We start from the raw sequence: 16,295 nt of genomic DNA, 5'->3' as shown, positions 1-16,295 counted from the left end.
TCTAGTTAGCAAACACCGCGCAGTACGAACGTTCATGTGGATTGCAAACAGAGGGAAATGGGCGTGTATGATTATGTTAACTTAATTCGGCGAAAGTACGCACTTGCGATCATTATAAGCATTACTCACAGCTCAGGACTAAATGCAGGAGCGCTGTTTCTCGAGAAAATCGGAGACGAGAGGTCTGAAGACTTCGCGCCCGAACCGGAAAAGTCATAAGCAGCTAAATTTCCCATTAGCATCGCGAGGAAAGTCGGATGAAAGGCGCTGCTCTGTACAAGCTGAAATACCGCACAACTATACAACCGTGCACTCAATGTGAGCCTTAATTGATCCGGGTATACCTTCTGAATATGATATGGCGTCATCGCCTTACTCGTAATCGACTGCATGTCAGAAACAGCGTTAGCGTGGGGCCGGTACATTGGAGACTGCGAAGGCGTCGGAGGCCACATTGGATAACACGAATCGCGGTTGAACGTGTCGCTCGGCGAAGAGGGCTCGGCTTTCATTTCCCTTCGGTGCTTCGGCGCAGTCAGGTCGAGCGGTTCGCTCTGCACGTCACTGCAATTCGACGATCCACTTGCCTTGAATTTTGGCTCTGTCGCGCCGGTGCTGCGGCGTGTATGTGTGGTCTGTGAATTCAAAACGTTACATTTTCACAGAAATTACCAACGTGCGATGGGATACGAAAAAGAATCCGACGCTCCATTAATCAAAACGCATCTGCATATTTAATCGAGACTTTACTGAGAAGTTAAAGCGTCCAACAAGTGTCAAATACTATAACGAGCACATCCGCGGACGCGCGGCGTCTCCGCAAAAGCCCATAAATAATGCTGGAGTTTCGACGGCTCCCGTTACCTACCTTCTGAGACTTTCCATTTTGAGCGACTGACGCAAGCGCCAGTTGGTACAAATGCTGCTGGAACAGCGTTTGGTACGGTGTCGGTAACGTCTGCTGCCCAAACGACGGCGACATGGGAAAACCGCGGCTTTTGCTCAACACCTCCAGCCATTCGGTCGTAAGAGCGCTGGATGGCGTGACTTCAGATGCATTTGGTGACGAGCCTGGTAACGGATTCATTCCAAAGTTGAAAAACGGCGGAGTTGAGCTCGCGGATTGGGTGGAACGACTCTGATTTTGCGGCAACATACTTTGATCGGAGGCTGCCTGCTGTTAATTAGTCATGTTTATACCGCCCTATAAGCGACAGTTATGCTATGTCCATACCCCCTGCAAGGTGAAGTAATGGTACAATAGCGCATTCTTTGCTTCCATTTCCTCTCTGTTGGACTGAAGTCTCATCGAAGCTTCAAGGCTTGACATCCGGGTTCCTGTTGAATGTTTGAATTTGTTTTGGCGACCAAATTGTTTGGTTTGAATTAGTGATTTTACCAGAAAACTCCAGCGCGCTGTTCGAGTTATTTTCGTTGGCAGATTGACTTTTTCCGTGACTCTCCAATTTCAATGTCGGACCAAGTAGCATATCGACTTTTACCTTGTCTTCTATTATCTTCTGAATAATGAAAAATAAAACGGTTTCAACAAATTTTTGTTTGTCAAGAAATGAAAAAATGTCGAACCCCGGGCTCTTCAGTCTTGTTACGCGGCAGATGAAATTCGTTATTGTCCGCAACGTATCTTTTTAGCCGTTGTGCAAGCCGGTTCGGAGTTGGTTCACGATGTGTCAGGTCGACATGGTATCTTGGATTTGATGTTAGTTTATTAGTTAGATGCGACCTGCGAAGACACGGAATAGTTTTTATGAATCACGGACCGATTAGTCCAAATGTAAAGGAATTGTAGCGGGACACAGGAGATGAACACCGCAATTTATGGAACGCCCAAACTTCTGGAGCTCTGATCAGGACGCCGTTGCATTACCACGGCGGACGTTGCGTTTTGATGAACACCGCGTTACCCCCTGGGCTGGGTTTCCTCTGATGTCCCTGTCACTACCAAACACAAGAATCCTTCCGTTTAAGATATTTCCTCTTTCCGTGTTAAAACTCCACATCACTTGAGTTGCCTGAAATCTGATAGGGAGTCGCATGTTTGATAGACACGCTACCGCGGATGGACATGGGACATGCATTACGGTATGATTTGACAAAGTGATTATTTGACCTGAACGACGAGTCAATTTGTGTTCATTGGTTCGCGGGTGAAATTTCCCCGATGCCCAAAGCTGGAAACACCATAGTTACGTGATTAATGATTCAAACTTCTAGAAATTTGCCTCGGCACATCTTGACGCTACCACAAGAATTAGTACGCGACGAATAATTGAGTGTCTTGTTGGCGAAATATAACTGACCCAGCGGAATAGCTAAATCAGAAACGACCATAGGAGTTTTCCGTAGGCCTCCGATGATTAATTGGCCAATACGACCTCTAAAATTTCTATGTCTGGCAGACGACAATGAGAGTAACGCGCTCGAAACCTAGACTTGCATTGGTGAACGGTGGATTATCAAGTCAGCATAGTTGATTACTACTACGCGAAGGCTTTTGGCCATTGATATCATTCGTTGAATAATTACGTCGACATTTAAAAATTGCACGCCTCGTCCTTTATGACGGTCATTACCTACGGTCCAGCGACGCGTTTGACATCCTATTTTAAACTCCCATTTTATTACCGCTGACCTCCCGCGAGGGCTTTGCACGGTAAATGAGTCCAATAGCCTACCGCTGAGTGAACTTTCCCTTGAACTGGGCAAATCCTCATCAAACTCTATCGACTAAGTAGATTAGTCATTTTAATGGTAATCTATACTGGTCCGCTGATTCTGATCGCAATATCATCTGGCACCAAGAAACACTTATAACTACGTGCCCTCAAATCATGCCGCACAGTCAGCATATTTTGACCTTCCATTTAAAAAATATCTATGACCGCATATAGCTTTTAGTCGATAACCCCTGACACGTAATACCAAACTGGGAAATTCACCTTCTTGGTGATAGTATAAAAGTCCATGTGCTACCTTGATAGTTTAGTATTCGTTACGCATCAACGATAAACACATCAATGCCAACTGACTTAGAGTGCATACCATACCAGACCGCATCATAACATCATCCACCTCACAATAAACTCCTCACCGCAATGCAGCAGAAGATAAATGAATCTTCCACAACGACACCTCTCCATTTTTTCTCTGGTATCAAACACTTGATGTCGGATCCGAACGCTGCTTTTTTCTTACCTCTCTGAATCAGCAACCTATTACCGTGTCCTTTGCTGATGCCACCCGTGTCACAAAAACGAGAGTTAGTGATAGAAGGAGAGAAACTTCCAAATCAGTTTGCCGGAGGAATATGGGCAGCAGTCGCTTTACGTGAATTTTAATAGTTTCGTATCCTCGAGTAACGATGACAAGGTATTGTCAATATATACATCAATCAAATTTTAAAGGGGAAGATATCGGACCTAATCTAGGATTGCCAAAACTCTTTTGAAATGCCACCTGTAAGCAGTACACTCTTAGCGAAAAGAGTATATATTCACACCCGTGTACCACACGTGATATACGGGTGTGAATATACATCCGTGGTACACGAAATCAAAACATACCTCAGATTTACCCCGCGGTATAAATCATACACAACATTTTAATGCAAATCACACCTTGAGATGTACTAAGGTATGCACGTAGGCACGTAGGATTTGTAACTGCGATATAGTTCTGAGTTGAGTTCTGTTGTCCTGTACCGCCTTTCGGGTGTGAATACACACTCTTTTCGCTAAGAGGCTAATATGTCACCTCAGCATAGTCTGGTAAAGTACTACGTATACAAAGTTACACCGTCGCGTAGATAACAACTATATCCCAATTCTGCGATTATTAAGATACCTGCAGTTCTGTGCGTATCAATCAACATTTACTCTAAAAATAAGTGGCCGGTGGCGATCATGTGCTGTATTTTAGTAATATCCACTTTGAGAAAGAAATTGTTATTTTCTCGAGTTCTTAATACTTCGCGAATGCATAATATGATAATTCGCGAATGATAACATATAAGAGCTGAAATAACATCGGGCGGAATAAATGAATGAATGAATAAATGAATGAATAGAGAAACGCAAGAATTTAACAATATCCTCAATCGCTGAATTAGGACAAATTACGGTTTCCTAATTGATTATATAGGTGTTGCCGCGTCGATACCGCGAGATTTAAGAGCATTAGGTGACTTAGTGACCGCGCGATACCTATATCTAACATCTCTTTGTTCCCATATTATACAGACCTTGCACAACGGAAACTTTGGAAATTAGGTCAATTCGATCATATATTACATCGATACGTCGCTGATGACCGTAAAAACTAACCGCAAAACAAATCAACCGCGCCACCATGCTGAACTATATAAATGAGATTCCTGGCCTCAATTTACTTCTCCCGTGCTTTCCGTTCATAAGATGTTCGTACAGAACGAATTTGACATACCACGTCTTAATTAATAAATACGCCATAGCACAGACCAGTGGCACCAGCATGCGCTTTGCGGTTTATCACGAATAAGACCACACGACAACCAAAGATTTAACCGTACCGAACGCGTTGGCGGGAAAAGAAGGCCACCGAAATAGTACATGGGTTATTTCGGAGACCACAATCCGTCTGAATAGCGGAAAGTTTGGCAGAAAATAGTGCATGCGATATGATTGACTCAGTCTGACTATAAATTTAAACATTTGTTTTTCCAGTTCAGTATATCCTTCACGCAATCTTTGCTTTACAAAGTAGCTGAAACAAATTCATCGATCAACGTACCGCCATGTGGGCGATCAGTTGAGGTACCGCTGTGGCTAAATAAATGACAACCAGTACTCAAAAACTGTGTCCGTTTATACCTACGTCCAAGATGCAAAAATGATTCTAGCTGATACATTCATAAATATCTTATTCCCCATGCTCTCTTGTATGCTAATACCCCTATAGTTTAAAGAGAATTTACGGTATATATTTCATTACATATGTCGAGCATGACATTGATAATGTGATTTACCAACGGGCGACATCCGACTTCGAGAAATCTTCGGAAGTTTCAGGCAGTCTAATCTATTCTAGAGGTCGTCACAAAACACCAAGAGGAATTAACGGTTTGATACGTGTGGATAAAAAAGTTTTAGAATGATACAGGCGATTCCTGCATCCCTGTCGTCGAAAATTACTAAACCCCTTATGATCGTCTGTCATACAGGACAATGTGCAAATCTACGATGTTTCCAGTTCAATGATATTTGATTTGCGACCTCTTTGTGCGACAGCAGTGCAGTATGCAGCATATAAACTAGATTTTTCTGTCACTACCTTGTAATGAGACCAATCTCCTGTCGACTTGGTAGAATTTCTCACGACCTATCGCTTCCAACAGATAAACTGCGGTACTCTGACCTAGGTGTGTTAGTTGCCAACGTTTCGCAAGTCTGTGTGAATCCAAACACCTCTCCTCTGCATCAGTATATGCCGTTATGTTGAGAGGTGTAAATTCGAATGTCACGCTATGGCTCGAAACGGCTCTGAATCTCGATCATCTTTTCGTTCTGCTAAGTCAAGACGGGACGCGAATTAGGTTCGCAAGTATCTAATCCTGTGTCGCCAGTACTTTATGCATTCACGTTTAGCCGGGCTCTGAGCTTATCCTAACCCCCGTCCTCTACTACTGACTATTGAACTCGGTGACATATTGGTAACGCATTTGTTCGCATTAGTTGGCAGAACCCCAAAAGTTTGTGTAATATCCAAAGCTCGTATCCGCCATTTCATATACGTTGAAGCACATGAGTAGAATAGTTCGCGGCAAAGTGCTCCCCGCCATACGTGTGGCCTTTCGACGATAAATGTGATACCGTATATATACGCATAGCTTCCATCTAGTCTACGACCCAACCGCCTCTTGAGACACGATGTTCAGGAGAATATGCTCTTCGACTGCCGTTGCTGTCCAGTGTCCATTAGTGTTGCAGCTAGGGTTGCATTTAAAACAAACGGTGTTTTAAACAGTGTTTTAAAAAATGCCTTTTTAAAAAAACAATTTTTTTTTTCAAATTGTAAAATTATGCCATAATTGTATAAATACTTTACAAAAAAACATGTTATATGAGCCTACGGACAATTACCACCCGATTTAGCCACCGTATATCGATATGGGATGGTTGGAACCCTCAAAATAGTCGGTTCAACAACAATAGTACATATATTTCATCAAAGGAGCTATTTTTACCCTATATTTTCAATTGTCAATGTCAATCCATTATGACGTCACAATATCGAATATTCGTGACGTCATGGCTTTAAAAAAACATTTAAAAACTATGAAAAACATGTTTTAAATTAGGACCTTGTTCTAAACATGTTTGTTTTAAATTGATTTTTGTTTTAAATGCAACCCTATAGTTGCAGCCGTGGAGTGCCAACGTACCATGCGCCTCGCCACACGCAAACGGCCGTATGTGATCTTATGAATTGCTCATCACGTGACAAGGTCCGTCTACGCGAATCACCTTGACAACATGACGGATCAGACCATAGAAGCAAATTGGAAACATTTCATGCGCCGTGTGCCGCGCAAGATACATTTCCACCCTGGGGACTAATCAATAAAATATTTACGCACTCGTACATGTAACTTTAATCCGTCAGAGTTACGACCTCAGACTGCACAGCATAATTAGACGATTAGGTCGAATTGATATTATTACTCTCGACATGATATGCGAGGTAATGAGGCTCCAAGTCTCCTGAAAGTATTGTAAACCATCAGGGGGTTACGCATATTGTCTTTGTGGCAGAAAAAGGAAGGGTTCATCGATGATAAAGCGTGACAGCAGTTGATGAATACACTGGAATCCAGCTGGGCTTCTTTCATAGAGGATGGGAGCAAATACATACTGCCGGTTAGTGAGGAATAATGTCCAACCTTAAATTAATTTACTTAACCTCGTAGTTCTATATCGTAAAGTGCATGTTGCGTCAGGATTTCTATTATTGCTAGATCGAGAGATTTCTGTCATTGCATATCGGCATATTTTCAAAACATTATTGATTCGAATTGATTAGTTCTTCCCGTATCGCACAAACTCCACGCCATGGTTACCTAGCTTTGGATTAAGACATGGTGGAAGAGCATTAATGTTTATATCCGTTATAAAGACCCCATTAAAAGCGCACGTGTGACCCAGACAAACACAAGTTCCCATGATTGATGGGTACATGCACCGGTGGCAAAACCCATTTTCTTCGCTTAGATTCCCTGCTTTCATTTACAATACTTCTGTATATTGTGCAGATATACCCGAATATTGAAGTTCTGTACCTCCAAGAAGCTCTTCTGATATAACAATGCAGTTGTAAGCAAAGCGTAAGCAGCGTACGCACTAAAAAGTAATATAACCTCGAGAACTATACACTGTCAATTGTATCCCGAGCGAATGACTCAGATAGTCAAATAACATGGTCCAGCGAGGAAGGATAGGGTCGGAAAGGCGGACTCGTACCAATACAAACGAACTATGGCACTTCTCTATCTGTACAGGGCGTTTATGGATTCCGACTTAATGCATCTATACCAGTGATTCCCAACCGCGGCCTTGAGGGCCGCATGCGGCCCGCAGATAGCCTTCTTGCGGCCCCCAGAAAATATTAAGAAGTCGAGTATTGACAAAAAATAAAATTTTATATTTATATAATGCACGTACTTGGCTTGAAGTCTGCAGTTTTCAATTAGGATTGCAGGAAAGTTGTGAGTAGACTGGTAACATTACGTCGCTGCTGTTTCAATGCAATTTGCCCTAACTTTTCAGTTGAACGAGCAGTAGCTATAGATATCAGAGATGAGCATGGATTAGGATTAGGTTTTGAAAAAACAGGATTTGTGAAATTTTGTCGGATTTGGATTGGATTTGGATTAGACATTTTTTTCATAACGGATTAGGATTTGGATTGGATTTACGTATTTTCTGGGAGATTGAAATGTCGTGTGGCGAATGGCGACAAACTTTATTCAGATCAGTTGTTAATGTACTTATGGACTTATGGTTACTAAGTTATCTTGAATCAAGTGAATCGTTGGTTGTGAAAGAAAATTTTCGAATCCCTCCATTGCATAAATTAGTATTTTTTCTGAATTTCCAGTTGGAATCGGATTAGGATTGGACATGGACTCGAATATGAAAAAGTTATGGATTAGGATTTGGATTTGGATTTGGAGGTTCGGATTTGGATTGGATTAGGACATAGAAATTTCAAATCCGCTCATCTCTGATAGATATAGGTATAGACATGACCATAATTTCGGCATGCCACGCCACACCCTCCAAAATTGAGCTCGAAGGGGGCTCAAAATTATTTCGTGAATAAGCATAAATTACAGAGTATTTTTTGAAAATTTGTGCATCTTTTTACTCTAGGCGTGATTTCATGCAGCCAAATATCTTGACTTTTGGGTACTCATCCCCCCAAAAAAAATACATTTATCGAATATTAATAATTTAACGCCGTGTAACAGAAGACTCCAAAAAGTGTGTCAGAACGATTGGCAGCAAGAAAACCTTGGCCGAAAAGGGCTGTCCTTATGCTGTCCGCAGCTTCGTTATATATACAAAATACTGTCTTGGCAATCTGAACCTCACAAGACACATATAATCCCACAGGGACAAATTATATTACAGTGAAGAAATACCAATCTGAAATAGTGTGCGTCTCTTAGTTTAGTAGCCTACGTCTGGGCTATTCTATATTTTTTGATATAGCAGACAGGAGGTCACGAAATAACATCATGTAACGGGGTCACACCAACGGGTTCTACAGTGTCCAAGACACCTCACTTAGCTGTACCCGTAAATATGATTACGGAGCAGCGAGGACAACAAATTGATAGCAATATATATGCAATTCCCAATAATATTGACCGATTTTATCGTAAATTATCGAAAATATCGCGCTACGCGCTGGCTCACTTAACGGTACAGCTAATTTCGTGGTAAAAGCGAACAAGGTGAGAGGGATAGGTTTTTCACCCTATGGGAGCCCAGGACCAAAGTTTTTTTTGGGGGGAGGGGGGCTCAAGAAGTGCTCTTTCGTTCCTGCCAACGGATATACGCCCAAAGATGTCTAATTATTATTGAGGGGTCCTACCTTTTCAAACACACCTCTCTCGGCTCTACCTGTAAAACTGATTACGTGAGCAGAGAGAGGATAAAAATTGATTGCAATATATATGCGATTCCCGATCATATTGACCGATTCAATTATGAATTACATAAAATTTCCGCGCCTTGCGCGTCTAGGCAATAGAAGCTAGCTCACTAAACGGCCCCGAAAGCAGCATAATTGGTAGTCCTACAGCTCACGACCCAAGCGTTCGAATAATTTGAAAGCTACTGTCGCACTGATTCCAAAATTACGAATTGAAATCTCGCCAGGGCAATAAAACTGCACCGAAATAGCCACCAAAGTCGATTGTTCTGAACAGTGGGAGCGCAGCAACACACTGACCATAACAATGGCCAATGGCTTCGAGCGATTGATCGAACAATGCCAATTTTCATATTTTGATGACTATTTTGGGTCCGTTTCATTGCCCTGGTATTCGTGCGGCCCCGACCGTACTCTGAAATTCTAAATTTGGCCCCGACACCGAAAAAGGTTGGGAACCACTGATCTATACTGCTTCGACCGTTCTCGTTAGGAGCGGAGAGGTTGTAAGAGAACGAACTATCCAAGAAATTGTTTATCTGGAATGAAGAAATTCGTCATGTAGCATAAGTTGTTCCGATCATCACCCTATGCATTATATATGTGGGGTGATGGCTATTGGGTATAGTTGAGTTCCGATTTACAGAACGCGCAGCTGCCTTTGATCACAATACACTGTTACGTTAGATTAGAGTCTAATATTACTCAGCGTATAATCCCCCGCAAACTTCTGCATTAAGTGCTAGAAGGTATGAAGAGCAATCACATAACGACATAATAGTATGTTGTAGTAATGATATGCATTTTCGGTTTATTTTAATATATAACACTCTCCAATCTGCGCGCGTCAATGCTAAAATAACTGATATAGACTCTATAAAAGTCTATATGCATTGTACATGTGCATTGTGCAATCAATGTGCATGCTTTTGAATTAGCTGGATGGTGAGATCCAGAGGTATAGGTTAGATACCTTCAAATTTTCGTTATGAGTACCCTACTAGAGTGTTTTCATGCGACTCCATTACGTACTATGAAGATTGAAATGCGATCCGACATCCAAAAAGTTGGGAACCACTAGATTAGACCATTAGATTCATATGAGCACGATACTGCGTAAATTAAGTCCATCGTAAAACGCGTCAATGTAAGTAAAGTTTACACTGATAACGAAATATGCCAGCCCAAACGCAGCAATCCAACAATATGTATCCATTTAAAGTGACACTCATAGTCGCAGTGGACCATAGTTATTAGCTTAGAAATTTACATTTGACGCTTCACATCTCCACGCATATATTGGGTCTATCTGCGTGTGACAACATGAGAAACAAGGTTGGTGTGCTGATGTTCCTCACATCCTCCGATACAATCAAGGCAGGATACTAGTTGTCGGAAAGTGGAAGACAATATTGATTTATTCGCCATTGAAAAAGTCTTGTAGAATCCGAGCTTCGATTTGACGAAACATTTGCAATTGGGCCGCGTCGCACCTGATTAATTGGGGTTGGATGCAATACTTCAGATGCAAGAGATAGATTCATAGGTATACAGTGGAGATTGCGGCTGAAAAAATTATTGTCGTGAACTATATTTGCGCGGCGGGAAATTTGAGTAAGCCTGCAAGCAAGGCAATTGCAACGTGGAGATGTGGACATGGATTAAAAGGAATTCATTGTGAGACGCAGCGAGAAGTTCCTTCCGCGGGATAACCGAATAACGCTCGTTATATAGTTGTAACACGCGGTAGAATTAATTTAGATCCGTGTCAAAAATGTTTAAATGACTTCAAGCGGTATCAATGCAAACGTGCAAGGGCTACATCAGTTGCAATCAATCGGGAAATAGTGACCGTGCACAATGGGTACATGCCAAAGAGTAGAAAGATATCATGTCTGTGTTTTTCGTGTGTAGTAAATTATGAAACACTTCCGTGGAAATCATGTGAATGTGAACCGTGCATGATGCAATTCATTCACCTGAACCAGTCAGCTCATTCTCTGCGTATCGCAAATGTTGCGGGCGCTACCAAAAGGATTTCCCAATATGCCATGCGTGCATGCGTTGATGGCCTATCAAGTTTCTCCGATTCATCCTGACGCCGTGCGAAGCACCCAGGATATTCGTCACTATGGTTTTGTTACTGTTGTAACTGCGGCTATCTGACACGAACACCTGTTCCATTCGACATTCAAACCTGTCTAACAAGCGAATTATTTGAAATATTGAAAGCCGAGAATAATGAACGGAAATTGGACGTTCGAAACTTGAATTAAAAGAATTCGAACTGTCAAGAATGCACTCATTTGAAATGACAACTCGTTATTCTGGAAATATGATCTCTATGCCAAATGCTTGCTTATTTAATGCACTGTCGCTTACGGAAAGTAGACCAAACACCGTTTATACGACATGAGTTGTGTATTATGCACGTTCGGCAATCCCGTATAAAACGCGCAGGGAGTTAGGGGTGGATTGACGAATAAAGTTTATAACATTTTATCGGTCACGTTCAGAAATACATAAAGGATACATTACAACATAACGCGTGACTTTACTCGCACTTAATTAATGCTTCGTGCACCGTTTCGATTTGAATACCTTTCGCTTACATAGTTTCGGCATAGCCAGCGAGCACGCGTCCGCATATGCTGTGACGAGTATCAAGATTTAGGTGTTGTCTGCTTGAAACCAAGAAATGGGCGGCGTGCCATTAGTCGGCGAGCTGTTGCCATATCATCGCCGAGCAATGCAAATAATAAGAATGTAATGATGCCAGAAAACTAGATCGTGTCTGTCGACAGATGCTAGTCAAATGTGCGATATGAAAACGTAACTGTGCGGAAACTGACCTACTACATAGAGCAGTTTTCATTTCACCGATAGGGCGTTAAACGCGAGCATATCGAAGTAATGGCTCATCGGAAAATTACGATTTTGAACATTATGACGTCAGGATGATTGTCTGAAACTGTGACACACGCGCGAAATTGCCCCTTTTCAAATTCTACATCATTTGGATGTCACCTCACGATTGCAGACTAGCTATACTTTGATTTGATACTGATAACATATAGGCTACATTTGTGAAATTCCCATAGTAGCTTATATATTACCGGTTCTCGTTCTATCAAATTCGGTAGCGTTTTGGACACTTGTTCGAAATTCAGTGTTACGCTCTATGGGTATTGCCCAGCTCTACTGGAGTAATGTTTAACGGAGTCCGTATAAAGGTCTAATAGTCTGTTTATTCTATGCGTTGCTGTACTGTGCTGTCCGTGGGAAGGTTCCTTGTGCTATGAGAGAAATTGGTTGGTCGCCTGAAACTTCTATACATAATTGCGTATTTACTCCATAAAGCCACGTTGACCATGGATCGAGGTATACAGAATGATATAAGCCCGAAATAGCTGTCCTCAATCATAAATCCTGGAGCTGTCGACGCTTCGCCTGCAATATACTTCCAGGTACAATCTTGTATTTGTGATAGACGAGTTAACTGGCATATGGTTAATGAAAGCTAAGAGCATACAAAGGAACGATGATGTTATCTATATCCCAAGTTAAGTTGCCATCAAATTTCCTTCAGCGAGCCATACGCGTGCGATATTTCGTTAACCATTCCGTTAAAACACTGTCGGCGCAGAAAACCTGAATCACCTGAGCTGTTTTCTGACATATTTTCGATTCGAGCACACTTATCACGTAATATCCTGCTCCAAGGGTAATAATGATCGCGGATGTCGCAGGGCCGGTAAACAAGATACACAGGTACGAATATAATTATCGATACTCCGCGACCGCGATACACATTTGGGTGCCTTTCGTCGTGTGAAATTACGTGCATATCATTGATGACTTTACAGAAGCGGATAGAGCTGTCACAAACACATGCTCGACGGCCAGGAAGCGATTTGCTATCGAACATGCACGAAAAATGTCATATCTATTGAAAACTCTCCTGTTCCCAAGTTAGGTATAGCTGAAGATAGCTTTTACTGACTAATATAATTGATGGTACAAGGAAATTGACTTGAAATAACACACATCGAATACCAAGCTTTTGCTTTACGATATAGTACCCATGACGAAATACACAAGGTGTTACTACTCATGCAACTTCCACTTACATTCCATATTGTTTGAACTTCGACTTGATACTTTTGGTGTTATCCTTCTGAAAATATAGGTCACCGATCGAATTGATATATGGCTGAGATCATAATTGTATACTTACTGTATCCATGCAAAATTGGTCGGTGTCAGAACGTGTCAATATTGCAGTATTCGCGTCTTTAGTGGGACACGTGAGGCGTCGACTTGGAACCGGCGACTTCGTGCTATTTTTCTTCGGGCACATAAACCTGAACATCAGACATTTCTAGACATGGTAAGTTGCAGTTACATCCAATCGATATTTTACCTTTCGTGACTAGAAAGGAATATCGCGTCCGGGAATGACTGACGACAATAAATGCAAGACAAGGGGTCGCCGGCATTGTCGTATTGGCCACTGCAACCTATTGTCCGAGTTGGAGACTTCGAAGTCCCGTGAACAGTAGCGTTACAATCAGGCTTTGTCAGTTTATCCTTTGCAGACTTGCAGGCCGATTCTTCATTCATGTAACTATGAATCTCCATTCTTATATTCTTCTGAAAAGTCCAGGATATGGTCAATCGCGGGTAAAGATTGTTGAAGATGTAACTTATAAAAGTGAATACCATTTGTTCACTAACACATTGTATGGAGTTGGATCCATCCTTCTCCATTGTACGAAACAATCTTCGTTCTCCTTCATTAAATAATTCCGTCTTCTCCATATCACAAACCGTTCGATCATGAGCCGTCGCATCCGAGTGTAACTCGGATCCGTGTTCTATGCATTCTCGTCCTTTCTTTCCATTGTAAACTTCTCGCTGACCCTCGCTCTGTCCTCCGTTACTGCAATGAGAACGGATCATGCTACAAGATGAGGAATGCGGCCAACAAATTGGGTATTTGGTGCCATCGTGTTATGCCAAGATTCAGTGTATATGCAGTCTCTCTGCAACTGTGATAATAGAAATAGGGCATTCGATATTTTTCGCAGATCATTTGATATTATTAGCGTTCATAATGTCATATCGTATTTGAAATCGTTTGTAATCTGTGTTTACGACCGCGCGCGGCTGTGCATCTGCTCTGAAGCAAAATTAACCAGAACATGTAGCGTGATCATCACACTAATCTTTCAGGTACACCGTATCCGTTTCGCACGTCTACGTCGGTCTCTCTTTGACGCGTGTCAAGCCAGACTCAGTCGTGTGACAGGTTGATAATGATTGACACTGCGCAAAACAATGGTCTCGCAACGTCGCGGAATCCCCCGACATTGTAGCTTCGCTAGGGAACAATATAGTCCGTTTTGATTTTAACCCGTCTATACGAAACCGCCGTGGAAGATTGCCGTATAATTACAAAAGAAACCTTATGCCTTTACAATAATCGGGTTTTATCATCGACTAGCCAAAAAAGAACGACAACGCTCCGCTTCCTGTAACTTAGTTTTGAGCTGACGGCCCTGAGCCGCGCGCCAGGTTCTGGTAATTTATTACACCTTGCGGCGGTAGGCCGTCATTCGATATGTATTTTCCTTCCTTTGGGATCCTCTTGCGCGACACTCTTATATAGAATCACGCGCCGAACGTCATTCATTCAACAATTCCCTGATAGCAATATATCAAAACCCGATAAGGCTGTGGTGAGCGGCGCCATGTAAGCGGATCAGGAGAAGCCCCGACTGTTCCTATTACAAAAGTAGGAGCGATTGGTGCAGCGGGCAAGGTATACCTATATATATATGCTGTCGGATACATCGCACGATCATTTGCGTTCACACCTCCTTCACGAAACCACCGGAACTGTTATGTGTAAATTATTTTAGGTTGCGGTCCTCTTTATATTCTTATTATTGTACTATCCCTATTGAAATCTGCACTTGCACCCTCCATTTCAGAGGTACGAGAAAACATGGCAGTACTGCTGAACCGGAAACCTCTGAGTCGTCTTGGCGGTGAGATATATCATCGAACTCGAATCAGGTTCAATAAATCACGACGGCGGCAGGTGGCCAGATAGCGCAGTCGTATAATCCGCGGCTGCAACACCAATGGGTGCTGGTTCGAGTCCGACCGAGGCCAACTTCAGAATTCCGATACCTAAGTGTTGGAGGTTTACCTAAGCTCCTCCTCGCCACCTCATCCGCGTAAGCGCTGTCTTACAAAAAGCCTAGAGGTGGGCTGTGCTATAAGTCGGCAGTTACGGAAAATAATGAACAATATCGGCCTGCGGTGTAGATGACCATATTAGTCGACAAACACCATGAATACCACAAACAAACGTTAGCGGCACTTTCTGGTGTCACATCTTGCTTTCGCCTCCATCCCAGTGGTGGAAACGAGTGTATCAGCTTTGTCCACAGAACCCACTCCACTCCACCCCTGGGATGTATATCGTCATAAGAAATTGTGTATTTAACTCGTTTTCACCCACTGGAATGAGTGTGAGAAAAAAATCGTGTACCTGATTTGAACCTTTCGGTATGAGGGAAATCGGCGAAATATAACATGTTCCTTTACGGCAGGGATGGGCAGCCTTTTCGGCTAAAGGGACACATGCAATTGACGAGCCAGCGCGCGGGCTACTAGCCGCGCCAAGCGCGAAAATTTTTCAAAGTTTATTGGTCGATAATATTGTTACTTGAGTATTTCGCGGGTCTGCTGTATATCGCTGCGCTAAGTTCGCAAGGATTGGACTATTCGCCGCCTGGACATATCGATATCAAATGCTTCGGCTAACGTGCGGAAATCATTTTTGCCTAGGTTTCATCGTCGACGGTCTTTCTGTGAGCACAATCGCAAGGTCTCATGTTGGAAGACACTTTCGTAATTGCGAATATAGTTAGAGTTAGACTCAATCTGGTACTCCAGGCGTTCTTTCATTGTCGGGAGGGGGTAGCAATATATTAAAAGCTTGAAATCGAGTGAAATGTGACTGGCCCATGAATCTGCCAGTGCGTCGGAACTGATATTTTTAGTCTTCA

At 42.4% G+C, this 16,295-nt stretch overlaps 1 protein-coding gene across 3 annotated transcripts in view; it reads right to left on the bottom strand.

Annotated features, from left to right (window-relative positions):
• Window positions 1-16,295, bottom strand: part of LOC145433684 (uncharacterized) — a 46,046-nt gene that overhangs the window by 2,630 nt on the left and 27,121 nt on the right. For 2 of the 3 annotated variants that reach the window (XM_080310852.1, XM_080310854.1), the window contains 10 exons: window positions 13,936-14,155; window positions 13,637-13,866; window positions 13,451-13,577; window positions 13,344-13,390; window positions 1,588-1,744; window positions 1,400-1,520; window positions 1,235-1,338; window positions 869-1,177; window positions 345-635; window positions 130-281 (listed from right to left, as the gene is read on the bottom strand). In XM_080310852.1, the coding sequence (XP_080166978.1) occupies window positions 130-281; window positions 345-635; window positions 869-1,177; window positions 1,235-1,338; window positions 1,400-1,520; window positions 1,588-1,744; window positions 13,344-13,390; window positions 13,451-13,577; window positions 13,637-13,866; window positions 13,936-14,155 (1,758 nt within the window). The remainder of the gene's footprint in view (window positions 1-129; window positions 282-344; window positions 636-868; window positions 1,178-1,234; window positions 1,339-1,399; window positions 1,521-1,587; window positions 1,745-13,343; window positions 13,391-13,450; window positions 13,578-13,636; window positions 13,867-13,935; window positions 14,156-16,295) is intronic. The other variant, XM_080310853.1, reaches the window with a different exon arrangement.

This window comes from Botryllus schlosseri, chromosome 2, assembly GCF_051294905.1.
Source record: "Botryllus schlosseri isolate E-star chromosome 2, Bs_hap1, whole genome shotgun sequence".
Classification (NCBI taxonomy): domain Eukaryota; kingdom Metazoa; phylum Chordata; class Ascidiacea; order Stolidobranchia; family Styelidae; genus Botryllus; species Botryllus schlosseri.
This window is presented reverse-complemented; position numbering and strand designations above follow the sequence as displayed.